The sequence below is a fragment of the Amphibalanus amphitrite genome, unplaced genomic scaffold (assembly GCF_019059575.1).
Source record: "Amphibalanus amphitrite isolate SeventyFive unplaced genomic scaffold, NRLGWU_Aamphi_draft 001165F_arrow, whole genome shotgun sequence".
Lineage (NCBI taxonomy): Eukaryota > Metazoa > Arthropoda > Thecostraca > Balanomorpha > Balanidae > Amphibalanus > Amphibalanus amphitrite.
The window spans coordinates 87,596-115,228 of record NW_024882659.1 but is presented as its reverse complement, the minus strand read 5'-3'; the positions used below and the strand labels follow the sequence as shown (position 1 = coordinate 115,228).

The 27,633-nt window shown below is 49.5% G+C and overlaps 2 protein-coding genes and 1 long non-coding RNA gene across 19 annotated transcripts in view; 1 reads left to right on the top strand and 2 right to left on the bottom strand.

The window, feature by feature from the left end:
• Positions 1-10,076, bottom strand: part of LOC122370749 (MIF4G domain-containing protein-like) — a 37,596-nt gene extending 27,520 nt beyond the window's left edge. For 8 of the 17 annotated variants that reach the window (XM_043346619.1, XM_043346620.1, XM_043346626.1 and 5 more), the window contains exons 1-3: positions 9,945-10,067; positions 8,705-8,825; positions 4,245-4,313 (exon numbers count right to left, since the gene is read on the bottom strand). In XM_043346619.1, coding sequence (XP_043202554.1) covers positions 4,245-4,313; positions 8,705-8,782 — 147 coding nt within the window. In that variant the 5' untranslated portion in view covers positions 8,783-8,825; positions 9,945-10,067. Of the gene's footprint in view, positions 1-4,244; positions 4,314-8,704; positions 8,826-9,944 lie in introns of all 17 variants that reach the window. The other 9 variants (XM_043346623.1, XM_043346624.1, XM_043346635.1 and 6 more) reach the window with 3 other exon arrangements.
• Positions 10,077-15,172: 5,096 nt separating this feature from the next.
• LOC122370753 lies at positions 15,173-18,076 on the top strand. The gene is made up of 2 exons (XR_006254602.1): positions 15,173-15,534; positions 17,192-18,076. It is a non-coding gene; the product is annotated as an uncharacterized LOC122370753 (long non-coding RNA).
• Positions 18,077-20,904: 2,828 nt separating this feature from the next.
• On the bottom strand, positions 20,905-27,595 carry LOC122370748 (F-box/LRR-repeat protein 7-like). The gene is made up of 9 exons (XM_043346618.1): positions 27,232-27,595; positions 26,661-26,741; positions 26,118-26,277; positions 24,321-24,515; positions 23,077-23,556; positions 22,206-22,440; positions 21,739-21,871; positions 21,383-21,564; positions 20,905-21,100 (listed from the first exon to the last, which is right to left on the bottom strand). The coding sequence occupies exons 1-8, from the start codon at positions 27,367-27,369 to the stop codon at positions 21,511-21,513; spliced, it is 1,476 nt and encodes a 491-aa protein (XP_043202553.1). The 5' UTR covers positions 27,370-27,595; the 3' UTR covers positions 20,905-21,100; positions 21,383-21,510.
• Between the last annotated feature and the right edge of the window lie 38 nt (positions 27,596-27,633).

Sequence of the window (27,633 nt, the reverse complement as noted above, 5' to 3'; positions counted from 1 at the left end):
TCAGTGGCTGGTGAGTGGACAAAATGGGATGATCATCTTATCCGGTATGTCATTTAACTAAAGAGATAGAAGATCACACATTCTTGATTACTTACAAATAACAGACACTATAATGACGCATATATTCAGACGTTTAAATGTATCAGTATATCCCCGAATCCAGAATTTTGATAAGTCACGAGAATCGATAAAATCGATATTGAATGAGCGAGCTCATAATCGATCAAAAACAGATTTTCGGAACGTTATAAATCGGCACTATCGTTATTTTGGGATAAACCAGCCAGCATGGTAAAAGTCGTGACCGTGTTGCATTCGTGGAAACCAATAAATGCAGCGAAACAAACGTACGCACATAAAGGCCGCTATATTATTCCATCTATCCAAAACAGTAAGTATGTATGTAACACCATAACAACCTTATAACCGAAAATTCATCTATCCTAGTACGCCCTAACCAAAAACACGCATCATTCTCAGCTCTATCCGTCTATCGCAGGCCATGCGGGGCGTCCCGATCACTCACCGTTTTCTCTGTAGTTTGCGGGCTGTTCACTGAGCGCTGGGTAAGATTTTGTGGCTGCAGCAGCTTTGAACTCTCGGCCGGCGCTGCTGTTTGCCTGGGGCCGGGCGGCACGGGTCCTGTAGCCTTCAGCTTCGGACGTCCAGGAGGCTGAGCCTGGACGGAGCTGGTGGGAACAGGCAGGGTAGCCGCAGTGGATGGTGGTTGTGTGCCTATCTTTGCCGCTTGGTGAGTCTCCGTCTCAGTCTCCACCGAGCTGGAATTAGGCTCTGGAGTTCCAGTAGCGGTAGTGGTAGCGCCTGCCGTCACCGAGCCTGCTTCCCCACACTGACCAGTCACCTGTGATGACTTCACTGCACGTCCTCCACCACCATCCACAACATCCCCACTGAGACTCTTCCCATCAGTCTGCTTAGTCTCCACCTTACCACCCTGAGTCTCCACCACTCTTCTCCCCACACCATCCACCATCCCACCAAAAGCTTCTCTCTCCTTGGTAGATCCATACCGCGCCCCACATCCAGCCACCACCTCGGAGAAGCTCCTCTGACGCAGACCGAGTTCCGCTCTCGCACCACCCGCACACACCGCCTCACGGACAGTCTCCGCCCCCTCCCGGCCGCTGGCAGATTCAGATACACTGCGCCGACGACCTCCGAGGGAGGGACGCGGTACGGGGGTGGTGATAGACGGTGGACGGCGGCTGACTACCTCGGAGAAGCTCAGTTGACGAGGCCCGGGGGATGGAGGAGGAGCGACGGCAGAGGTCGTTCCCTGTGGGCGGTACGAGCGGTCAAACGAAGTCCAGTGAAAAAATCCATGTTCACAACAATTTTGGCTAGAGCTAATGGCTAGAGATTTATGAATGTACGCGCGACAAAAGTGCCCAAGGATTTCATATGAAGGCATGAACCGCAAAAACAAAGTGATCCATCACCATCTCATATCCAAGCCATCGGCTATTCAGATACAGCTTCCGTTCTGAATATCTACAACTCGCTCAAATAGTTCCCACTTTCCATTCGCTGCCGGCGTACTCTAACTAAGGCAACCGTTGATAATCACATCACTCGCCTTTTCTGGGCTATCCTGGCTGGGTTTGGTTCGACCCGCCATAGCTATTTGGCTTTGAGTCCGTCTCAGAATCACAGGAGCCTTTGCTGCCCCGTGTGTGCCCTCATCCTTGTTCGAGGCAGCTGGAAGGGCAGCTTTAGCTGCAGGGGCCTTAGATGGCGGAGCAGTAACGCCTCTGCCGACCGCTGAGGGCAGCTGAGGTTTGCGGGTCGCCCAGGAGGTGGCAGCACCGACACCTGCTCTGGGTCCGGCTCGCTGTGGACGTAAATATCCAACGTCACTATACTAGCACCCCACTACACAGCAAACATTTGAATCAGGAATGGATTGTGAATGAGTAAACAACAGTATCTACCAACTGAAGCATCTGCGATAGGAGACAATTGCAACGAGAGGGCATTGAGAGCGTTCAAGTCTGAAATTGGAAGTTAGAGAAAATATAAGGTGTAAGAGATTCCCCAACATTACTTCCCGCCTCCCACCCCCGCCCCATTATCAACAGCCACCAAAAGCTGATCATCCACCTCCCACACCATCCCGTCCTTCCCCCCTCCCCTCCCCAGAACACACCGTACCTGAGCGAGTGGCGGCCGACCAGTGACAGCTCCCGTACGGACGCTAGCGGCAGCAGCGGCGCTCCCCGGCTGCGGCCCGGTGCGTCTGATGCTGGTCGGGGCTGGCGCAGTGGTTCGGAGCACCTCTGAGAAACTCCGCTGACGCTGTGGCGGCGGTGGTGGGGTAGCAGTGGTGGGACTACTGGTTGACGGTGTGGAGTTGGCAGACATCGAAGGAGAGTGGAATGAGGTCGGAGTCGGAGTTTGAGCCGATGTGGTAGTCAGAGTGGTAGAAACTGCGGTAGAGGATGAAGTTGTAGCTTCAGTGGTAGCTGATGTAGAACCAACCGGAGAAGTAGTCGTTGAGGTAGTGGGAATTGAATCGCGAATCGGCTTGGCATCTCGGTCAGACGGAGTCGCGGTGGCTGGTAGGGCAGCCTCGGTGATGGAAGCAGGAGCGGCAGATGGTGTGGTAGCCGGTGCAGTAACCGAACTGGCAGGCTTAGTAGTTGTCACCGTAGCAATGCTTGCAGCCGGGGCTGAGGTGGCCACAGAGACGGGGCGCGGCCGGCGACCGCCCAGCCCCGTATCCTGGGCAGGGAGAGAGCACACATTGACACAGCGATATTTACACGTCTGAACGGCGCTAACATAAGAGAACAATGCGTGTATTGTATTATATGTTAGCTCATATCTTACCCGAGAAGGTTTGAACGCTCCTTTAGCCGTTCTTCCAGCGTTTGTTAGCTTTCACTTTTACGAATTGTGTGCAATCGCATTAACGGCCTACACTGACATAAGTGAGCAATTTATGTGGGGTCTGCAATTACAGAAGCCTGCATCATGAAGGCAATTATAGGAATTTCACAAATTAACTAAATTGGACACATATGCCTTCCAATTACTGGTTTACCATTAGTGACCATAATTATGGGTTTCCGAATAACACCCAATAATTATGGTCCACTGAGACAAACAAAGGCGCCCAGAATAGCAGGTTCTCCCAAAAGACAACACCCAAGTCTATACTCACCACTTTAGCGGCGACATTGGCGTACAGTTGTCTCCGTAGGGCCAGCGAGGGTGACCTCAGGTCGGCAGGCGGGGGTTGGGTGCGGCGCTGGGCGGTACCCCCACCGCCGCCGGTGGGAGTGCCGGCCGGGCCACTCTGAAACTCCGCACTCGGTAACGCAGACACTCCGCAAAAACTTCACGAACACTCGGCAAACACTCCGCGCACACCCTGCCTCCAAACACACTCAGGGACACGCACAAGCGCGGCGGTCGGCACTTGGAAACTATAGGTAGGACAGATCGGCTCTCGAGCACGTACGTATGTACACTTTGCTCGCGACTTTCGCTTGAGGCGCTCGGATATAACGCACACTACACAGCTACAAGGCGCCTGCAGGCTGCAGAAGGCATCATCGAATTCCTTCTGCTGATTATTTCCAGGAACGAGGCCGCACACCCTCGCTGCCTGAGATTTCCATCATGTTATCACACCACGGCTTGTAAACCACTCACGCGGTGCCGCTTAGCACAAAATATCAGGCCACACCGCAAAATCAGTCGCATTGCCAACACTGACACGGCCATCATACCCCAAAGCATAACATCAGCTCACGTACGAACATTTTTACGATCCATATTTAGCCAGTACCAGTAGCGGCGGAACACCTTCAATTGAGGGGGGGGGGGGCACTGCCGGCTTTTGGTCCCATCCTTTCCATGCAACGCCCATAGGGCTAATATTAAAATGCCAAAATCAAAGGGGGCACGGTGCCCCGGTGCCCTCCCCGTTCCGCCGCCTATGGCCAGTACGTCCTCCTTTTCGTATCCTTTTAGTCTTCTCCGTCATGCTACATGACCTCCTCTACTATCCCTCAACACCTCCTCTACTACTCCTCTACAGCTCTTCTACTACTCCTCTACACACCTCCTCTACTACTCCTCTACAGCTCTTCTACTACTCCTCTACACCTTCTCAGTCCTCTACTCACCATCCTGAGCTGCTCCTCCTCGGCAACCGTTCCCAAGTACTCACCACAGATATCACATCCCCCGAACAGGCAGAGGTCACCAAAACTCACCACGTGAAACGGAGGCGCCGGGTTTGCGAAGCTCCTCTCGCGCCGCAAAGCCGCAAAACCGGCCGCCTCCTAGCGGTAGAAGCGTGAAACAACAGTAAGTACAGCGGCCGGCAGACGTCAGTTCGATATTGGCAACGGAGGAAAAACCATGTTAGTTGACGCCGGGGAGGAGGGGGTGTAATGGGGCGAAACTGACGGACCGGGAGGGGTTCGTCGGGTATTCATAGCTGCACACGAGCCCATCAGGGAGACGGGGCTGCTCGGGCGGGGTGGGGACAGACGCGCTGAGTTCTCGGCACACGCACACACATAAACACTGGCAGCGACGGCAGAATGGACGGATCACGGACGCATTACGACTCTCAAGTCGAGAGATACGGCAAGCGTTATTGAACTCAATTCAATGATGGCAACCAAAATCCATCTTAAGCTTAAAAATGAAAGGATAAAAGCTAAAACTGGACCAAATGCGCAACCCTGTGAATAAAAAATGACCAGCCCTTCGGGCACGCGTTCTGTACAGGCAGTCAAAACAAAAGACCCAAGATTTCCACGCCTTGAGATGGTAACTATATACAAGCTACAAAGCACCGTTTCGCTGCATCGTTTTGTCATCGATCTTGTTGGCGTTTATAGCGTTGATAGGTAGTCGAGCCACGCGCAAGTGATTGCAGTCCATCAACACAAAATCAACACAAAATCCTGTACCTATGAGGATCCCTAATTAAACTCAACGAACAAATCGCCAGATCACGCTAGCCCTCGTATTTGACAGTTAACAAACCTGCTGTCTCGCCGTAATACGATAAGGCTGGCGAGATCTATTGTCAGCGACATGGTACCGTGTCCGTTCGATTGACAACAAATCGGTAAGCCAGTCGTTACCGACGAACAATGAATTTCACTGCGCTTGTTTTCCGTACTGGCTCCACGACCGTCGCAAACACGAGTCCAAAACCCACATCCCGTAATCTGTGTTGGTAGATGTTAATTCAATAGAATGCAGACCAGTGTTTACAGAATGCAGGAATGTGCTACACGGTTTGTCTGCGCGGCCGTGACCCCATAACCTCGCGTGCGGCAGGCGCGGATACAAGGGGGGGCCATGGGGGCCATGGCCCCCCCCCTTGGCCGATTTTTTTTTCAAAAATAAAATAAAAAGTTAAAAAGTTAAAAAGCTGAAAAGGGGGCCTCCTGAAAATAAAGTGGCCGAAATCCGATGAGTTTTTTTTAACCTACCCACTTAGTTATTTCTTAGAAGACTAGCTGAGAAGACTTCTTTGTTAGAAGATTGGTAAAGCTTTTCATAACTTGGAGGTCTCTTATACTCAAAGAGATGACCACTTTTACAGGGCCTCCTAACCTGCACAGAGGGCCTCCAAGCCTGCACAGATGTTGAGATGTTGCCTGAACAGCTAGATAAGCTCAATAGACGCAGTTTTTTTGGGGGGGGCCCAACAAGTGGGAAGATGGGGCCTCCAACAGGTGGGATTATGGGGGGGGCCTCCTGGTTTCTAATGGCCCCTCCCTTGGAGATTTTCTGGATCCGCCCCTGGCGTGCGGTGGTCCGTATACTAGCCAGGGATCCCCGACACAATGCCTCTCGTATTTTTAGCGCATACCTATTCTTGTTTATTTACCCCACCCATCAAGAGCACCATTTCAGTGGTAATTTTTCAAGTAAGCCATTTCCTAAACAGCGCCTTTGGGCTATGCCGATGCGTTCGCCGGGTTCGAGTTAAAATTAGCCCATCATAAGTGTCGCCAGGCCAGCTCAGTAAAAATAGGCATCTCGTGACAAGGAAGACGTTGCGGATCAGTTCTGTCAAGTGTCATTATCGCATGTTCTTCCAACTCCGATCGCAATTAATAGATATCAGAAGGAAAGGTAAAGCAAATGAAACTATTTTCAGACTCAACGACAGAACGCTGGATAAAGTCGCCTAAAAACTTTGCAGGTCGATAATTGGCTTTTTCAGTTTTGTGACGACGTTGCAATGATTTATATAATGATATGGGGAATCACTTCGACCTAATGCTATATCCTCCTATGCCGAGATTAATTAAAAAGAAAACTTCTTACGAGTCTCCGCAGATCGTCTCTTACTTTTCCAAATGCATGGACATTCAGCAATAAATTAGGTATTTCTTCTTAGAAGCGTTGCAGCTTGTACCATCAAAATTGGTACTACGACTTTTTTGTGCATCTCATGAAGAAAAATAATGGAGAGAATTTTGTAAATGGAAATCATTTTAGACAGTCCTTCGGGAGCCACCGATTGCTTATCACTGCGTTATAAAGTGAAAGGAGTATCATGTCGGCGGACGTTCTAAATTCTGCTATTCCGACCGCTAGGCCCGGCATAACGGCATGGAAAACCAAAACCCTCAGCAATGCAGGTCCACATGTTATCTCCTAAAATACACCACCATCAGAATAGCGCTGAGGTCGACTGATTAGTGATTAGGTCCCTTTCAGAAGAGCACTACCGCAGGGTTTCATCATCTCCCAATGGACCCGCGTCATCACCCACGTCACACAGACCACGTGACCGTCCCCGTCCCGCCGTCACTCCCGTCACGTCTGCGTCATGACAGTGCCGTCACGTCTCCGGCCGTCACGTCGCCGTCTGCATTCCTGGGCTGGCGGCCGGGCCCGCTCCCGGGCCGTGCAGGCTGGAGGGAGTCGCTCCGGGCCGCCCTGCCCAGCTCCGACACCATATCACGCCTCTGTCACCCGCAGACGGGCAGAAAGACACTGCCAGGCAGGGGATCGCCAGAACGGCGCCTCGCTACGTTGGTCCGTCTCAAAACGCGTCGCGGACCCATGCGAGGCGCCAAGCAGCACGTCTCATGAGAAGCAGTCAGCAGATCGCCGATAGTGAAACCATAACTCATCACCATCCTTGGGTCACAATCAGACGTGTCTGGTCATGGTGTATCAGACGTATCTAGGAATCTGTACAAAAAAAAAATACAAGTAATCCGTGTTACTGGCGACTGGCGAGAGACCGTAACTAACTCGCACCATGCAGCAAGAGAGGATGCTGACGGGGTAACGGCTCGATAAAGAGCCGTTGCCCGTTACAAGAAAGAATATGGCGCTACAAGGGGTTTCACTCCTTATCAAACATCAAGTCAAGGACCGTAAGCTAAATATCTCACGATATGTAAACACCAAAATTTGGGGTATTGACGGATTGTTTTGCGTTGAGGTCGATGACATCCGGTTCAGTGACCCCGACGGTAACGTGATAATGCGCCAACGACTCCAATCCGGAGAAAAACGTGGCTGATCTCGACAACTACCTATAGCAGAACAGCATGAAACGAAATGTGGCGAAAATCAATCAATCGAAATTTGAAAGTAGGATAAATGTGGCGATGTGAATAAAATTTCACGAAACATTGCAATGTTACAAAATCTCATCTTCATACATGTCACGGACAGAGTTATTAATTGCATGAACTGTGACAGCAAGAATCTACTTTTTTTTCGAGAATCTTCCGTGGATAAAAGCGAAAGAAAACTATCGGTGACTAGTTGAACAATGGTGTCACATCGAGGCCTCCACTCGCCCATTTCCGTCCCTCCCTCCTATACCATTATACCATTAGCGCGGAGGGTGAGCTCAACAGAGCACATTATGGCTTCAAAGTCCCGTTCAATACTGGAGTTCTCAGGAACTGCTCAGTGCAAGCCAGCGCGTGTCCATTTGCAACTTCAGTAATTTGTTCAATATCGGACCGCTCAGTAGATGCATTAATTGGCAGCATGTTCGGCTAAGTCGGAGCACGGAAGCGCCTCGAATATCGATAGTCAGTTGTCGGCATTTGCTTTAAATAACGATTCAGAGCAATACAGTTTCAGACGTTTGCATGACAGCATTTGTGATGCTGTGGGCGCCTAGGCCGGTCAGCCGGGGGCCCGGGGCTCGATCGCGCCGATCAACGGTGGGCGCCGAACAAGATCAACCACCGTGCAGACCGCTGACGGCGAGTGCAAGTTCGCGTTGTGTCTGCAGTTGCACGCTATTGTCGCTTCAATGAGCGAAACTCAGCTGTTATGGGCCCCAAGCGGCACGTCAAAATCTAGAAATATAGCGCAGTAAGCATAGCCCTGGGATAAAAAAATTCGTCTAGCATGAATGGAATCGACTCACGCTCTCACGCTCTAATAACAATCCATTGACGAAATTTTCTGGATGTAAATTTGACGACGAGCATATCGAAAACACCATCGGTATGTTTAGATGCCACTTGCCAGGTGAGATCTTCTCAGCATACTGGACTGTGGATAATGTGGAGGGTAGATCCCACGGCATGTGCGAATATGTGCCTGCAATGCGGTGCGAAATACATTGATAACTCGACAAGGAATGAGCTAACAGACGGAACAGCGCTTCTTTTAATCAAACAAAACAGTATTACTATCGTTGTTCAATCATTACGGTACTCACCGCTCTACTCGGATGCACGTGAAAACTTCGTTCGCGCCGCATAGGGTATCCCTGTTGTTCTTTCTTGTTCGATTCCATGATCAGAGTACACGATTGCGATTGGATCAGATTTACAGCTCAGCTGGAAAACAGAGGTTTAAGGTCAATGGCCATGCACTACTGACATCGACCTAACGATGTAAGCAAAACATTATATATCATATGGTAAATGACAAGTTTCCGTAAACTGCATTGCATAACATGGCTATTGGCTACAGGCAAATGCAAAGTTATCCTTACGTCACTAAGATTTTTGTGTTCAATAACCGGGAACCCGCTAGGTGCCTTACGAGGGTCGCTACGTCGGAGTCACACATGGCAGAGCTGCGAGGCGCCTCGAAGCAATAAATATAAATCGCACTTCATACTGTTTCTACACAGTCGGTCTGAAGTCAACAGAGGCCATTTTAAAGTTCAGGTTAATGACCCAGGTTTTGGGTTTTGGTAAGATGGCAAGAAGCAAGTCAAAAAATGGTAGGGGCAATCAGCATCAACAAGCCACTGGTCAGTCGTCACTCTGTCACGTTCGAAAGAACGGGGTTCCGGGCTGACGGTAACACAAATGACATCCAGGCCCAGCGTTTGACCCGTAAATGAGCTTCAATTTCGCCGTAAAAAAGCCTAATACTTATGTCGCTTGACGTCTCAGTCTGAGTATGTAGGCATGTTCCCACCCCCAAATGCCCTCAAATGCCCAAATGCCTCTCCCCTCCACGCAAGGCCCGGAAAAGGCCCTAAGTACGCCACCACGGATCCGGCAGTGTCCAAAACAACAATAAAATCGAGCCGAAAAAAGTAGTTTTCATACAAAAAAAGATAAGCAAAGGGGACAACATGGTATTTATTTATCTATATTTTGAATGGCGATGCTTTTGAAAGCCCAGGCAGGAGTTAGGCAGGAGCAGCAGCGAATGAGTTCAAGTTATGCGGGCAAGTGGGGGGCGGGGGCCTTACATTCGTCGCAAAGTACATGGAAAATAACGGCTAAAGAACCCGCGCATCTAATGTCGCTCACAACGAAAATAACGCCTTGGCAAATTTGTGATAGCTTGCAGAGGCATCGCCTACAACAGGGAGCCATGGTAGCCAAAAATAGACGGCGACGACCCACCCATTGCGGACTGGACGAGTGCCAACAGGCGTCGCAAGACGCAGACAAAGGAGCGATAGGTAGCTGAGAAATATGAAAAGTCGTGCTTACCTCCTTCTCAATGATAATCAAAATCGTTCGAATTATTTTCAGCTTACACGATTCGAGCTTTCGTCCTCAACCGACTGCCACCAGCACGAGTCGCACCCCGTCGCCCAGCATCGTCGTCGCCTTGGCAACAATGACAAAGTCGGCCAATAGATGGCAGGGCAGGATCGCTACGGTTTATCTCATAAACGTGCTTTAGACGGTGTACGGAAGACTGAAAATGAAGCCCTGATAGATGTTCAAAGTATGGCATGTTTTAACCTAAATTAACTGAGTGAAGTGTTTTCAAAATATTTCAAATGTTTTGAAATTTCTACTGCCTTTTTGTCAAAAAAGTTTATAACCTAAATGTTCGTGGGGACAACACTATTCGACCGCCAACATTGCAGCTATTTTATAACTCAGGAACCACTGAACCGATCGGGACGAATTTAGCACCATTGAAATTGAAATAGCTTACTGCTGAGTAGCCGTGCGCAGGCATTGGCTTTGGCAACCTGCCAAAACCATGCCCTTATGAGATCGGGATCTCGTCTGTGGCTTGGAGCGGTATACCCAGGGGTGTAACTTTTGCTTTTGAGATGGGGGTGCACTTGGTGATGGGGGCGACCTTCAATGAGGATAGGGGCGCTTCCAAGGTGCATAGATGGTGCATACATTATACATTAGCGTCGCCACGGGGGGACAAGCGGGGCAGCTTGCCCCCCCCCCCCCCCCCACCCCCGACCGGGCTTCCCCTGAGATCAATGCAGATCCGATGAGATTTTGGGGTCGGCAAAAAAAATGGGGGTAGTTTTCATGAATGGCTGTAAAGTCAAAATCGGTTGGAGTCGCGAGTCCCAACCAGAGTCGGAGTGAGAGTCGCCAACATTTTCAGGACTTTGACTCCAGGCTCGAACGTATCATAACTTTGATTCAATCCATGTCTTGGCTGGTGTTAGCTGAATTTTACACTCGGTTTTCAACACTGTTGTGGAGCTGGGACTTGGGAGCGACCCCCTTACCTCCTCTCGGGAGCAGCGCTCCGTCCACGCGCAGAGACCGGGTCCGTCTAGTACCTACGCTGACACGAAATTTTAGTGTCAAGACCATTAGCGTCGCCACGGGGGGGGGGGGCAAGCGGGGCAGCTTGCCCCCCCCTCCCCAACCTTCAACCGGGCACCCCCTGAGATCGATGCAGATCCGATGAGATTTTGGGGTCGGCAAGAAGTGGGGGTAGTTTTGAAGAATGGCTGTGAAGTCAAAATCAGTTGGAGTCTTGAGTCCCAGCCAGAGTCGGAGTGAGAGTCGCCAAAACATTCAGGACTTCGACTCCAGATTCGAACATATCAAAACTTCGATTCAATCCATGTCTTAGCTGGTGTTAGCTGAATTTTACACTCGGGTTTCACCAGTCTAGCACGCTGACACGAAATTTTAGTGTCAAGACCTAGCTCGAAAAATTCGGGGTTGGGTTGGGGTCGTTTCCGACTCTGGCCAAAGGTCTGTGACATGTTCAAGTGCCGTTAAAGTACCACAGGGCTAACGAGGGCCGTGCGTAGGCTCCTAAAAAGTCCCACTGAACTCTAAGAAGGGATCCCACGCTAGCTTCCGAGGGACCCAAACTGACCTCTGAGGGCCCTCAGGCCGGCACTTATGAACACCACTACGATCTTCCACCGCTGATTCTGAAGGCTCGGGCGCAAATCTTTGAGAGCCACTTTGGCAGTCCTTTTAAGGGCCTCCGCCGGTCTCAACAGCCCCATATTGGCTTCTGAGGGTCCATCGGTGTGCAAGGGGCGGACCCATGGTAGTCTCTGAGGGCCCTTTCGACTTTGATGACCATCCTTACGACAGGCCTATGAAGACCTACACGGGCCTTATCATAGAGGGGCCACGTGTGCCTCTGAGCAGGGCTGCGAGGTCGGGGTCGGAGTCGGTCGGAGTCGACAGCTCTGACCGGAGTCGAAGTCGGTTTTGGAAGCCGGGGTCGGATTCGAGTCGAAGGCACCGATAAATCCATCACGGAAACTGAGCATGCTAGAATATGGATTTTTAGAAGGGCGAACCGATTCCCTGGATCATTTGCAACTCTTTTTTTCTGGATAAGGTTTGGGATCATCTGCACGGACCCGTCCGAGGGAAAGAGGGGGAGGGGCCCCACAGACCCATTGTATCCTTCCCATTAATAGGCTCTACCCTGCTAAACTAACGTAACGGGTAATGCGTTTTTAACTGACGTAACTGATTTTGCCCAGGAAATCCTAAAAAATACTTTCTACATTTCATAGCTAGAGGAAAAACTGCATCACCATTGCATTCCTCGCGCGCCATGGCGCGTCGAGTGACATATAAAACGTGTAAGTAATGACTATAGAAAGGCATGATTAAAGACCAAATTGGATTTTGTCCCCCCCCAACCGAAAATCTCTGGCGACGCCTATGGATGCAGATGAGTCCAATGGTACAAAGTTGGGTATTATGAAATAAAATTGAATTCGTTTGCACGAATATCAATCAATCAATTGAATTTATAACGAATGGCATTTTACTTTTTTATTCCAACCTCTTATAGAATTGGGGTGCCCTTTTTATGCTCGTCGACTGGCGAGACCCACTTTTGCTGGAATCACCTTTTTCATTGGGCGCCCTTCTACTGCTGGGGTCGCCTCTCCCTCTCTCCTGCTGAGGTCACCCCTCATTCTGCTCGGCGAGACTTACTTCTGATTGGCGCTCCTCCTCTGCTGGGGTTTCACTTTTCTGCTGGAGTCTGACATTTCCCTTGCCGGGTATGCCCTATTTTTGCTAAAGGCGTCCCACCACCTCTGCTGGGGGCGCCCCCGGCCCCACTGCTGCTGGACGAGCCCAACTTTTGCTCCAGGTGCCCCTTTTGTATTAGGGCGCCTCTCTTTTTTAGGCATCCCTCTCCCGGTAGGGCGCCCCTTTCTGGTGTGGCGCCCCTTTCTGCTGGGAGCGCTCCTCTTCTTCTGGGGGCGCCCCACTACTGCTGGACGAGCCCAACTTTTGCTTGAGGTGCCCCATTTATATTGGAGTGCCTCTCTTCTTCTGGAAGCATCCCTCTTCTGGTGGGGCGCCCCCTTTCTGCTGGGGTGTCCTTCTTCTGCTAGGGCACCCCTCTTCTGGTGAGGCGCCCCTTTCTGCTGGAGTCGCCCGTGTTCTACTGAGGAAGCTCTTCTACTGGGCGAATCCATGCTTGAGGTGCCTCATTCCTACTGGGGGCGCCTCTCCTCCGCTGGGGCGCCAGTCTTATGCTTGACGATCCCAACCTACGTTGGAGGTGCCCTACTTCTGCCTCGGGCGCTCCACTTTTGCTGAGAAAGTCCCGCTTTTGCCGGGGTGCCCCTTTCACCCATTTTTGGGGGACGATACGACTGGACGCTTCCCAAGCCCGCAAGCATCACGACGCCGGTCACGAGACGGAATGTAGCCGGGAAATCACCCTCGCCATCTGCTCAAGAGCTTATCGGTGTCGGGCGGCGTGTGGTGCGCCGCTTAGCCTATGGGGGTGCACTTTGACGTGATGGGGGTGCACTTTCAGGGGATGGGGGTGCACCTGCACCCCCATACATATAGAAAGTTACACCGCTGGGTATACCTATACAATCACGCGGCCGTCCGCTGGATCGGGTCGCCGGAATAAATAGTTTGGAACGGATCGCGCCTCTGGCTGGCGGCTACTGCACGAATCAAGATAGATAGCTTTATCTGCCGTTTGTATATGGTGACTTCAGGTGACCTTGGTGACCTTGAAAGGTAAATTTGTAATTGACTATTTCGCCTGTTGCAGCCCATCTATAACTCAGGAACTATGGGGCGATCGAGACGAAAACGGCACCAGTTGATCCGTCGTATACGAATTCATCAGCCGTTTCAAATATGGTGAGTTAAAGTGACCTTGGTGACCTTGGGAGGTCACCTGAGCGTTTTCACCTATTGCATCCATTTTATAACTCAGGGGCTACTGGGCCGATCAGGACGAAAATGCCACCTGTCGACAGAGAAGAATGATGGGTGGGGGAGGGGTGATGGAAAGGGAGAGGGAGAGGGAGAGGAGAAAATCATGCTTACCCGGGGTGTATCGTATCGTCATCTACAACTTCCATCCGTTTAACTTTCGATTAGAATTGTCGCGTCAACGGTGAGCCGAGCGCGAGCGAGGTCGGGTGGTACGGGTCTGTGGCGCTATTCGCAACAAGCACTGCTTAGCGGGGCACCCGGGCCCACAGACACCCCTTCTCCATCCGGACTTGATTTCTTAAAAAAAAAAAAAAACGTTGATAAATCGGACGTGCTCGGTGTTGTCACATAAAACTGTAATCGCATTCTGACATCTGACCCCATCGGTCCGAATATAACCTAATAAGTGGACGCTGTGCGCGCAAGTCGCCTCTCCAATGGTATCGATATTTCATCCCGTGGCCAAGCAAAGGTTGATGGTTGATGCTATGATGACCTTTTTGGTAAATGAGGACTGGATTTCTGCCGAATTAGACACATTAGCCAGCCAATGGTCTCCTGAAAAGGTTAATGCGATGGAATCGCGATGATTCTGACAGATATTTTAGAAATGCTCGTTGATCCCTCTCCAACACAAGAAGCGAATAGTAGTTTCGGTATTTTTTATACTTTGAAAGTGACCGGTGTCAACTAGCATGTTTATCATCAATCTATTTTCAATTCATGAGCTTCTACTCACTATCCCCGCTGAATGCTAAATTCAACCAGATTAGCCAGGTAGAAGGCCCATGCATGTTGCCTTAAAACACACAACACAGCCTTTGAAGTTGTATCAACAAAGCTTACATCACAGACATAGCTTGGTGATACCGTTATCAAAGGCCATCTCCCTGCACCCTGCCCCATTATCGAGCTTCTCGCAATGTCAGTTACCTACCCCTCAATTTTTATGTGATATGTAAAATGAAGTGGATGAGAACTTGTCCTGTGTAGCGCGTCTTCCTTATCAAGATTCAGTAGCCATTGTCAGCAGCTCGCGTTCATTTGGTTGACAAAGTACCGAGATGATGTTCCCCAAAGCGGTGACGACGCCTCCGTCGGCGTACTGGGGCCTACGAACGGCCACTAATAAGGTCTGCATGGGGCGGCGGCCGGCGCGGCGGCCGGCGGCGACGCCGGTTCATATCGATTTGGGCCCCAGAGCGGGGCTTCAGAGCGGGAACGCCACCTGCTGCCGACCGACCGACGGTCCGACCGACCGACGGAGCCACCGCCGTCTCACTGGGCGCCGCCGCTCGTCGCCGCGCGCTCTCGTGTGCGCCACCTTCGTCTCCATCGGCGGCGTGCGTCGCGTCGGCTTCCTGGTGATCGTCGGCTCAGTCGCGCTCGGCTGACTCAGTCGTCGCCTCGGCAGCTGGGAGAGCGTCGTGTATAGGGAGTGGCCCAAGAGTGGGCCGAGTCGCCCGTCCAGCCGAGCCGGATTTTGAAGAACGAGAGAGGTCTGTGCGGTCTGGCGGGTATAGGACGTACAAGCTGCGGCCTTCGGCATGGATAAGGACACGCTGACGAAGCAGATTGAGAACATGAAGCACCAGGCCTCGATGGAGCGATGGCCACTGAGCAAAAGTATTGCCGCGTAAGTTACATTGTCAAAAGTGGGATAGGTGTGCTTGTGTCATTTGGGCATTTCTCTCTATAAGTCTCATTGTCCATTGCATAGGTATGTAGGTATTGTGTTATATGGCTGTTTTTTCCCGTTCTTTGACTTTCTTTGAATTTTTCTCGTTACTTGATTTGATGCTGAAAGCGGGATTGTCGTATTTGTGTGTTGTCATGTCTCTCATGTGAGACTCATTGTCCAATGTCCATTGTACAATGTATGGTGTGATTTGACTGTTTCCTCCTGCTTTTAGATGTCCTGGATTGCCTGGAAGCTTTTAATTAATATGACTGACATTCACTGACAGCAAAATGTTCATAAGTTATTAATAAACGGTAGTTGTCCTGTTATAAGGACATCATCTTGTGTGCCAATATACATAGGATATCAAATATTGCTATCGACACTGCGACCCGATTTGCCCTTTCAACGACGCATAGCATGTTACATTACCCGCTCCTTTTCCGCATGAACTGTACGACTGTTTGATGTGCGAACTGCGAGCCCAGCAGGCTTCCTGGACTCTGGTGATGAGGCGTGAAGAGAGGACTAACATGATCTGACGCTACCGAGCCAGCGACACATTTCGCTGTTTGATCTTACACGCACGATTACGGTAGCTGACTTACCTACCTGTTTTGCTTGACATTAAACGTGTTCGGGTGATGTTGATATGTTATTTAACGTCACTTTGATGTTAGCCGGCGTGACTGCAGGGAGTGTTCGTTGGCATCTAATCTGGTCGTTGACGATATACTTTTGATGTTGTGGCCAATAATTACCTACTTGCTGCACTGCAGCCCCACTTTCACAATGTACTGTATTACCTCTCCGGAGTAAGGTAATTAGTCGACAATAGGCGGAGCTGTAGGAGTATATTATGGGAGCCAAAGGCTGCGAGTCAATTAGGAGCGTAGGTGTCGCAATGAGGGCACAAAAGAAACTGCAGATGTCGAAGGCGTTAGTCGATAGGGGCTAGCATGGAAGGTATTGTTCCTTGCTGCTTTTGTTTTTGGGTAACTTAATTACGCCTGCTCATTACATCCTTGGTCAGTAAGTTACTATCCTTGGATACGCAATACGCATGCCGTAAACACAATTACCTTTAACACCTGCGGACTGCACCGTATGGCGTCATTCGGGCTATACCGTAAGACCACGTCCCGGGCCAGTGTGATCGATATGGATTCCTGTGAATAATGCTGTGAGATGTCGAACAAAGGGCAAAACTGTTTAGCGGTCGTTTCGTCGAATGGCTATTGATTATGTCCGAGTATGGCTGGACGCTGATCCGACAATTACAAACCGAAGTGGCATCGAGTTATTGAAGAAGGTAGTTAATTGGTTTTGGGCGGCATACTGCATTGTTTCTCACTGCAGGTCCGTCATACATCGCTCTTATATTGCAGAAAGGAAAAATAACATGTGACTATCTTCGAACTGAGAGATGTTGTGGGCACTTCTAAGCGGTTATATGGAAAATGTTTCGTCGTCAAGAGACTGAATGAATTCGTAACATCGCTTCCGTTATCTTTATTACCATGTTTGTTGTTTTATGATGAGCTCCCTACCCCTCTCTATCTCTCTCACTCTCATCTCCAAGTGAGTTTACAAATGCCCTCTCCGTTTTCAGACTGAAGGAGTTTATTGAAGAAAATGAGAAGACCGACCCACTTATCTACGCAGTCGATAAGAAGAACAACCCGTGGGCAGAAAAAGGAAAATGTCTCGTCATGTAGCCCCGAAGGCACTGGCTGCTGTGTGATTACGTGACCAGTTGACCATCGCTACTCAATAACAGGAAATAACCAAAGATCCCTGATCATCGCTCGGAGCTAGGGGCCTGTCAGGGGCAACGATGCCGTGCATCCGATCTCAGCTTTGGAACCGGGACTGAGCTGGTGAACAGGGGTGCTTGAAGATGAGCTTGAATCAGGGTATTTGACTTTGTTGACGGCGATTGATTGAGGGCATCTATCGGGAGACAGCTGGGAGTTGTCAGTGGTTTTAACTTGATTAAACTGCAAGTGATGATCCACTTGTGAATGTTTGATTTCATGAAACATGTAGGCACTTTATCATTGATGGTCGTTGAGGATGATAGGAGGTGTTTAGTTAAAATGTGTTTTTCCCATGTTGCCAGTAGGCGTGCGCCGACAAAGGTGGCTTCATATTTTTGGAGCTCGGTACCTTGCTTTCAAATTTGTTAGCACATTATATATCGGCTACTGAGTAGGCAAACCTACTAAAACATCAGTCATCACACACATACTACTGTGAGATTTAACACCGTCCATATTAAGTTCACAGATATGTCCTTATTGTTTGTAGTTATTTTCGTGCGTTATTTTGTCATGCTTTTGTGTGCAATACCTACCTCACATGCGACTCTATAAACACATGTTATCTGTCCCGTATGTGCATATTCACTCAAAATCTGTTTTGCGTTAGCGAGGTGTGTACATTGTCCAAAAAATGGCTTGACCTCAATTTCGAATACATTATAACATTTGTGTAATGTGTGTGTATGCTTTTTTACGTGCGCTATTAGCGCTCAAATGTACGGTAAATCCAAAAATGATTTTTTAGTATCACGGACGAAAATTTTGCCTGTCCTTTGCGACGCATTGCATAACTGTTTTTAATACACATCATGTCACAGCATGAGATATAGAGCTGTGAGGTAACGTATGCCTTTTCCCGGGCACACATGTCGTTTGTTACAAATGGAATCTTGTCACTCTTATGTTGGATAGAATCCGGGCATCTGTAAAGGATTTCTGCAGCAGAATAACCACGAGTGCTCCTTTCCCCGAAACCTTGATGAAATAATGTGTGAACTTTGCAATGTGAAATGGCTTTTCGTCTGGACCATATATTGGCGCCCAGCAACAGACTTGTTTAAAGTTTCAATAACAAACGGATCAAGCAAAAGTTCAGCGCATTTTCAGAAATAGACAATGTCGCCATTTCTTTGTGAATGCAGATTGCACACCGGTTGCAAACTGCTTCATTTGCTTAGGTATGCATGTGGTGCAAAGATGCCCAATATCATCTTGACCACACTCGCGAGGTCATTTCATTTAAAAAAAATGTATCGATAACTTTCTAAATAATTTACGGAAGCTTGACGAAGCTGTCTACCTGAAACTATAAAACTTCGTTACACCCAGCTCTTACACCCAAGCCTTCTCTGTTCGCCTTTCTCAACACAGATCAATGGCACCGACTGATCCTTTGTTGATGCAGTGAACTCCCCGGGATCAGCCCCGGTGAAGGGATACAGAGTGTCCGGGAGATATTGGCGACGGTGCGGTCCAGTTCGATCCTCCGGTGAGGCCGCGAGACGTGCGTGTTTTGGTGTGGAAGCGACTCGCAATCGTTATAGTGAATTGGCTGGGTGCTGTTTGAAGCCGCTTGACCGTAGCACGGATGGTCAAGCTGCTACTTGGTTGACGCCAGTGATTGCCACATTCCAGCAGAATATTGTCATTCACAGAACATTCTTCAGACAAACCGTGCCACCTCGATAGTCGTTTGATTATGTCTTCTGACACATTCCTATCCACATACCAAAGGCCAATAAACGGGGTGATTCTACCGATCTGCTCAAAGAGACGTTTCAATCAGTGTGTAGCTTCATAGTTATAAACCTAATATCCAGTACGGTTACAACTTACAATGTTCCTCCATCCGGCAAGTATTCTCTGTATGTAATGTGCGCCCACTCCAGTGCACTCACGGATGCTTACCTCCGCCAATAAAACTCTATGGCCACTCCGATTATCCTTGGAGGCCATTTCTTTCCATTCCCGCTGCTCTGGCAGACGGTTACTCTTAGCGACGGGTGGTGCGCTCAGGTCAAAGGTTGCCTCGCCTCGGGGGGGATTATGGTGACCGAAGCCCCACCAAAGCCCGACGGAGCACCTGTGGGGGCTCTGACGGCGACAGACTATGGATGGGGGACGAGGGAGGAGGAGGGGGGAGACGAGAGAGAGAGAGAGAGAGAGAGAGAGAGAGAGAGAGAGAGAGAGAGAGAGACGAGAGAGAGAGAGACGAGAGAGAGAGAGAGAGAGAGAGAGAGAGAGAGAGACGAGAGAGAGAGAGAGACGAGAGAGAGAGAGAGAGAGAGAGAGAGAGAGAGAGAGAGAGGGGGAGGGAGGGAGAGAAGGAGGGGTGACAAATAAATGGTGATTGCCATTTTATAGGTGGAGACGGCTTACCTAAAATTATAAATAGACTGTTAGTACTGGTGAACTGTTTCAGATTTCTATTACACATTTTCAATTAGAATGAAGAAGTAATTCTGTCTAATTCTTTTGGCCTTTTTGTAAATATACTTTACCATGAGGCTTAGGTTTTAATCACATTTATATTTTTCATTCTTTCTAAGGGCAAATAAGTTCATCCTCAAGCTTATGACAGAAACTCCTTTATTTCAACCTAGCCTGCTGCCACAGTTTGACCGTGCAACATATCCTGCATGATTAAAAAGAACGGATAGAAAAGGAGGCAGTCACAGTCAGTACGGCAAAACAAAACTGCAAACCTGAGCAGCCAGTCCCTTGAAATCGCGATCGATTCCCCGCGCGACGAAGGTGGATGGGGTCTGTCCATCGACGCGACGTTTTATGCCTTTATCTGAACGCCTCGTTTACTCCTTTACGGAGCCCATCAAACGGATGTCTGGCTGGGTGATCGCTCCACCCAAAAACTGTGCGCCCGGAAACTACCAAATGGGCCGCTGTCAGTACAATGTCACAAAAAGCGGGGACACACGATTAACTCCTACTGATAGCAAAAATTTTGTTGTCGTTTAGCTTACGGAGACACTTTGAGCGCGGTTTGCCAACATTGGCAAGTTTGACCAAGCAGGCCATTAAATCCAAGATAAGTTCCAATAAATAGACAAAACCCTACGTAGGCAAGGCAAGGCAAGGCAACTCTACGTACGTTCGTACGTCTTGATGAAATGCGGTCGAATCACTGTAACGGCGCAGGTAAACATTGCCCGGTGACCTGCTAAAGACCATGGGGCCACAGATAACAGTAGTACTACTACTGTTACTGTTACTACTGTTACTGTAGTGTTACTGTTATCTGTGCCAGGGCTAATGCAGAAACGTTTAAATAAAAAGTAATGTGCAGAAATTGTGCCTATATCGATGGCGCGATGAGTTACATATTGTGACTAAGATGGGATTTTTTGACGCTGTGTAGATATTTAGGATTGTCCTGCAGTCATGCCTACTTCTTGACCGATGGCGATGGCCATTGCTTGAAGACTTATTGGAGCGAATGTTTGCGATTCATTGCAGCAGATCACTTATCCAACAGAGAAAAATACACAGAGGGTTCACGATATATTTCATGAACCACAGCCGTTGGGTACAGTTTTGGGTAAAAGCCATGTAGTGAAGATGACCCGAAGGCAGAACATGGTCGGCTGCGCTCCGGTTTCGTGAACGGCTCCCGTAGTTAATGACAGGCCTGGTTAACCTGATGACTGATGATGCATTCAGCCTCTTCCAATGGCTTGAACCTAGAAATAGAGACAGCATGTCAGGGCCTTTTCCGGTGTTCAGTGTAGATTCGCTGGCAGGCTACAGGCTAGTTCGGGCTCAGGCCGCTCAGGCGTTGCAGGCTAAGCTACTGTAACTGTAGGTGTCGCTGAAAACGCAATATACTCGTAGATGGCAGCATCTGATCGTCCTACTGGCCATCACTGCTCGTTACGCGAGGCACAAGATAGCTATTGAAGTGGAAGCTTATAATTCTGTCACACTTGGAGACAACAGCAATTACAGAATTATGTTATACGCACCATGAAACAGGCTCCTCAGTTCTCAGTGTCACTTGCATTGAGGCAAGTTATTCACTGAGCCCCGTATGGCAGGCCTCTGTGGCCTCAGGAGAGGTGAATATGTGCAGATGTCACCATCCTTCAGGCAGCTAGCTCTGTGGCCTGCCGGAGAAGACGACGGCCTTTTCCATCGACCCCCACAGCTGTGGAAAGATCAGTTCAGGTCATGTTAGGTCAGGTCAGGTCAGGTCACAGAGGTTGAAAGAGAACATCTCGCTATTCGGAGCACAGGATGGCAGACAGAGCAACCGGATGGTCATCTTATGATCTCGATATGGCCACTGAAGCATGTAGCATCTATGACAAGTTACACTGACCTGAATGGTGACTTTGCGTTTGGGTGACAGTGACAGGCGCAGGCTGCGCAGGTCCTCGAGGAGAGCCCAGTCGCACATGGCGCAGCAGCCGGCCACGTTCAGCCTCTCCAGAGCGGGTAGGGCGGTGATCAGCCTGTCGAGACGGTCAAGGTCAGGTCAGACTGTTCTACGTCAGATCAGACTCTCCGAATGCCGAATGAGGTCAGACTAGTCCGTTTTAGGACAGGAGGTAAGGTCAGACTGATCTGGCCCTGGGTTAAGTCCAATTGGCACGAGTCAGGTCAGACCGACCCTGTTGCGTCAGTCTGATCAAATATCATGTCAATTTGTTCACACCAGGTCAGGGCAAGTCACGTAAGGTCACCTTGTGACCAGGAACGACCGAGATGCCCGAAGATAGTTACTATGTACTATTGCTCTCCTTGTTCCACTACTCCCCGCCTCTCCTACCCACTCCTTCGACTCACCACTCCACAGCAGCAGCATTGAAGCTCATCTGAAGCGGACCGCGGCGGCGCGGGGTCTCCCCTAGACTGAGCTCTCTTAGGGAGGTGATGCGCTGTAGACTTTCGACAAGTTCGGTAGCGTCTCGTACCACAGCCGACCATTGGACGTTTATCAGGCGTACGTCTGTCAGCTTGAGGTGACGGAGGTTCTTGAGACGGTGGAGGGAGGCGACTGACCATGGTGTGACGTTACAACCTGCAGAGAGAGAGAAAGAGAGAGAGAGAGAGAGAGAGAGAGAGAGAGAGAGAGAGAGAGAGAGAGAGAGAGAGAGAGAGAGAGAGAGAGAGAGAGAAAGGGGGAGAGGGGGAGAGAGAGAGAGAGAGAGAGAGAGAGAGAGAGAGAGAGAGAGAGAGAGAGAGAGGGAGAGGGGGATAGAGAGGAGTGATTTTGGCGTACACTACTGAGCGGGTGCTAAGCGTTGAAGTCACTACAAAACACCACAGTACCTATTGATCGAGATAGAGGTCAGAAACCACAATAATGGTGTTGAGGTAAGGAATCACATCTGATCGCTCGCCGCTGAGGTCGAGCTTCATGTCAGATCAGTTTATTAGCTACTGAGGTCAATTAAGGTCAGATGAGATCAGGGCGTCGTTTCATAAAGCAAGTCCGTAACTTACGCCGGTTTTTGGGCTTGTATTGCAAACACATGTGAAGGCTGAAGCGATAAATTTATTCCCCCTTCTCCCTTCTGTTCTTGCTTGCAAAACAAATAAATTCAACGATTCAAACTACCGTCCTCGCTTCACAGGCAATTGCAATACAAGACCAAAAACCCGGCGTAAGTTACGGACTCGCTTTATGAAACGAGGTCCAGGTCACCCCACTCACCACTGAGGTCGAGGTAGGTCAGGCCGGGCACCAGGTCTGGCAGCTCCCGCACCAGCTCGGCAGGCACACTGCTCTCGGCCAGATCCAGCCTCTCCAGTCTCGGCCAGCGGGACAGGGCTAGCTCGACCGCCACCCAGTCTATGTACATCTCTCCGGAGAGGTTCAACCTCCGCAGGTCCGGCAGGCTCGTCTCCGCCAGTGCGGAGGCCCCCTCCACATGACACTCCACCATGCTCAGTGTGGTTAAAGAGGGAGGCAGAGCGGCCAGCCAGCTCCCGTCGAGGACCGCGGTCCGCACCAATCTCAGAGCACGCAAACCGCGGAGATGACAGGCGGCCACCTCAGCCAAGTGTTCCTCCCCGTCTGGGGGTAGGGTCAGATCGGAGAGACGCGGGCAGCGGGTGCAGAGACGCACCATGGACGCCTTGGAGACACGGAACGACGTCAGGTCGATCGTCTCCAGAAGACGGCAGTGGAACCCTGCGGAAGCACAGGGTGTAGATAGTGGTAGCCAATTGGAGGAAGGGTCGGCAGGTAGGAAAGTCGGGATGATGTGCTGAACCCGTGACAGTGTACGAGGGACATCAGGAAAGACTGGTAGGGGGAGAACTGATGGTGCTTGTTTCCGATCAGATGCCGCTGATAATACGCGCGACTGAACTGACAGCATATGGCATGTTTTAAACGTTACTCTTACTCTATAAATTATTTATTGTTCTCTATTAAGCTGGGAACATCCTTGGGACAACTAAGTTTCCATATATTTGCATTTGAAAAAGCCAGCCTGCACTTTTCAAGCAGCACTGCGCTGCTGCCGGCTATTTTGCTGCAAATGGGTTCGGGACTTTTGGGCGAACTTTCGTTAGTTGAGCTCAACTCAGAACAGGATCTTTGGCGTTACAAGTCTATATCAAAAGTCCGAAACTGTTAACTGATATTGTATGTTCCAGAGAGTATAGGCATGTGTTTTCTGGAGTCAAAGGCTGGAGTCGGTCGCAAATATACGTATCGTTTGATTATTTACGCCCAACAGGTAAGTTCATTTTAACCTCTACCGCTCGGAGGCCGTTACTGAAAATCGGAGGGCGGCTTAACTGATAAATAAGAATGAGAAAGAGGATCACAATTCACAATACACAAATAAAAACATTTCTATGGAAATATTAGTACGAGACAGATTGCACATATATTGATAATTAAAAAAAAAAACAGACGACACAGCCACACAGTTTGCAGAGTCTCACCGACGATGTCGACCTTCAGTGACCTGAGCCGAGGCCCGGTGACGCGCAGAACTCTCAGCTGGGTCAGCCGGGGCACCATACGGCACAGGGAGCGCTGGGTCACGTAGCTGCCCCTCTTCAGCGTCAGCTGTCGCATGGTGACCGTGTACTGACGGCGCAGCAGGTAGTTGACCGTCTCGCGCCAGCGGGAACATACTGCAGGGGCAGACGGGATGGGTGTGGGGCTATAGATCGACATAGACTGGGACAGGGATACGCTCTACGGGTCGCAGACGCATTGCGATATACTTCTACTACCCTGAGGAAAGCTACCTGCAATTTACATAAAGCATAAAGTCGACAACAGAGATGGTACACTTAACAAGACGATAGAAATTACATAAAAAACGCCTGCAGTCTGGGACATATATATCCCACTTTTGGCTTGGCGGTTTCTGGCTAAACGAAATCAACAATAATAACCCGCGCCCCGTTGGGCTCTGCCGAGCAACGCGCCCGGTTGGGGGGGGCCATTTTGGCCCCCCTAAGATCTCGAGAACCACGCAACATAGCGACAAGCGGTAAACGGCGTTGGATAGCCCCAACGGGGAACTACCTTGTGACCCAATTTTATTGACCTAGGTCAAACCGATGACGTCACAGGTCAGGTCAAAGGTCCAAATTTCACCGTTTACAGGCACTTCAAGAAATGCGTTGTAAAATCGAGTAAAATGCATTTCATTGAAAATCATCAATGGGGAAATGTTCTTCAAACACATATTTTGCTATTTGAGGTCACTGATACCAGGTCAGGTCACAGAGGTCAGGTCACGGGGGGATCACAATATGAAAGTGTCGTGTGATACATGTTTTATGGTCCATTTTACATGACAAATGCGATCATATGGGTCAGGCAGCCTTTGGGGCCAGCTTAGATCACGTTTTGGTCAAGGTCAGGTCAAGGTCAGGTCAAAGTCAGGTCAAATTAGGTCAAATTTCAAAGTTAATATTTTTGCATAAAATGGGTATCGAATCGATGCAGCTCGTCACGGGGAGTTCAATGGTGGTCCTTGTTTTGCCGTACGTGGTCTAGAATTGCTAAAAATTGAGTTCAAAAATTTGACGTCATCATTTTTGAACAGTTTTTTCGCTATAACTTGGCCAAAAAACGAGATATCGATCTGAAATTTGGTATGTATATAGAAGAGCGCTGGGACTATCACATATATTCCGGTTTTTTTCGAAATTCGGAAATTTTTTGGATTTTTTTAAAGTTTTTCTAAAAAAAATCCATTTTTTGAATTTTTTTTGGTCAAAAACCAAAAATTTTGAAAATCCGAGATAGCAGTTTTTTAGCGCCGCTTTTTGTCTACTAGACTATATAAAGAACTTTGAAATTGATTGATAACTGTAGATTTGGTGAGCGTTTCAAGATTGCATGTTTTTTGCTCATTTTTGCTCGAACATGACCTCAGTTTGACCTCAATAACTCCTGACCTAAGGTGACCTAAGACTTGAAATTTGGTGTGAAGGTGTCAAATTGATGCCCGGGAAGGTACTGAAAATTTGGCGGCGCTGCGCGCCGCTGTTTTTTTGCTATTCAGGAAAAACCACAGGGGGGGGCCAAAATGGCCCCCCCAACGGGGCGAGGGATAATACTCTTCTCCGGAGGCACTTACCCTTCCCTTACGGCAATAGCATTCCCTTCCCTAGCGGCAATAATCTCTCCTTTACGGCAAGAATTTACCTCTTACGATAATAACCCCTATCCCCCTTGCGATGATAATATCCCCCTCGCCAGGCTCGTATCTCTCCTACCTGGGGCGATGGGCAGCAGGTCGCGCAGCTCCAGGAAGCTGAAAATGTAGCAGAGCAGCTCCTGAGGTAGTCGTCTGGTGACATCTGAACCGGTGGGGTCGGCGGCTGGTGACAGGAACTGCCACAGAGAGCGCTCCTCGGGCTCCGGGTCACGGGTCCACTGGAGACGCACGAGAGAGATGACATCACGGGACGGGGATGACGTTTTACGTTAGTTTTACGACGTACGAGGGAGGTTACGTCATCTCATCCGACGAACATAATGCTACGCCACACACCCGTGCATATGCGGCACACCAGATAATGGCGTTCTGACGCTTTAGACCGCGTAGGAAATTGATTTTATGCCGTTTTCTGACGCAGCTGTGCATACTCGCATGACTGGGATATTCACGTGTAACTGGCTATAACCACCTACTTTCTCATTCTGGATTAGGAGTAAATAACCCCATTGGCTTAAGTCTTATTACCTGCAAGTACCTATAAAGCGTATTCGGGAGTGATGTTCCCGGTTGTTTCTCATCCACCCGAGCCACTACTAACCCGTTTATCTCCAAGCAGGAAGACGGGAGTATGAGTCTGATCCACATGGCGAATCAAGCCGCCTTTACCGCCGCACAAATACTGAAACACAAAATACCGATGACTGAATAAGAAAAATGATATAGTGAAATGCGACAAGCACGTGAAATGCGACAAGCACGCGATTGAGATCAAGACGGTGTATAGACGAATTCGTACCAATAAAATATTTACTGGGGCTCGGCGTTATTCTCCAGAGCGATTTAAAGCTTTTCCATGTTTTAATTATTCCTTTTATCTTCTCACTGCGCGACGGCTTACGGTATTTTACAATTTTTACTCACGGTCTCATCATCTTGCATTATTTGACTTACTCTGCCTAATTAACTATTATGCAAAAATACTGTTCACTGCTCAGTTAAAGTATATCTAGATCATTAAACGAACTTTTGTTTCCAATAGGTACCAAGAACTTCGTGAATTATGACACCTACCATGTACCCTGTAATTATGCCCTTATCATCCGGGATGAAAGCCTTAGCCCTTACGAACTGGTGAAATTAGGCCGTACACGTCCTCAGTCAATACTCACCCCGACTCCGCTCTGCGAGGGCCGCTCGAACAGCGGCGTATTTCGGATCTCGGGAGTTCGCATTGTCGGCTGGGCCACCTCAGCGTACCACCTGGCCCAGTCGATACTCTCATCAGCCCACTCAAATAACGGAGGCATTGTTTGGACTCGCGGATGACTATCACTTCAACTATCACACTGCTCCCAAAACGGCTAAAACGGTAACAACCTCTGCTCGCCCACTTCGATAAAATGCTAAAACTCGGCACCGTCACGCTTTAAAAGAGATAAAACCGTCAACAGACCCTCATGACGAGCCCCGTCCCTCCCTCCCTGCGCTGCGCTTCACTCCGCTGCCGCCCGACCGCGCCCGCCGCAGCACCAAAAGTGATCCGCCCCCGGGCGGAGGCGCCGACCTGACCT

Coding starts and splice junctions, on each gene's coding strand:
- LOC122370748 (XM_043346618.1), bottom strand. CDS start 27,369: ATGCCTCCGTTATTTGAGTGGGCTGATGAGAGTATCGACTGGGCCAGG. Junction 26,278..26,660: donor TCCTGCTTGGAGATAAACGG/GTTAGTAGTGGC, acceptor GTGCGTCTCCAG/TGGACCCGTGACCCGGAGCC. Junction 22,441..23,076: donor GACCTACCTCGACCTCAGTG/GTGAGTGGGGTG, acceptor CTCTCTCTGCAG/GTTGTAACGTCACACCATGG.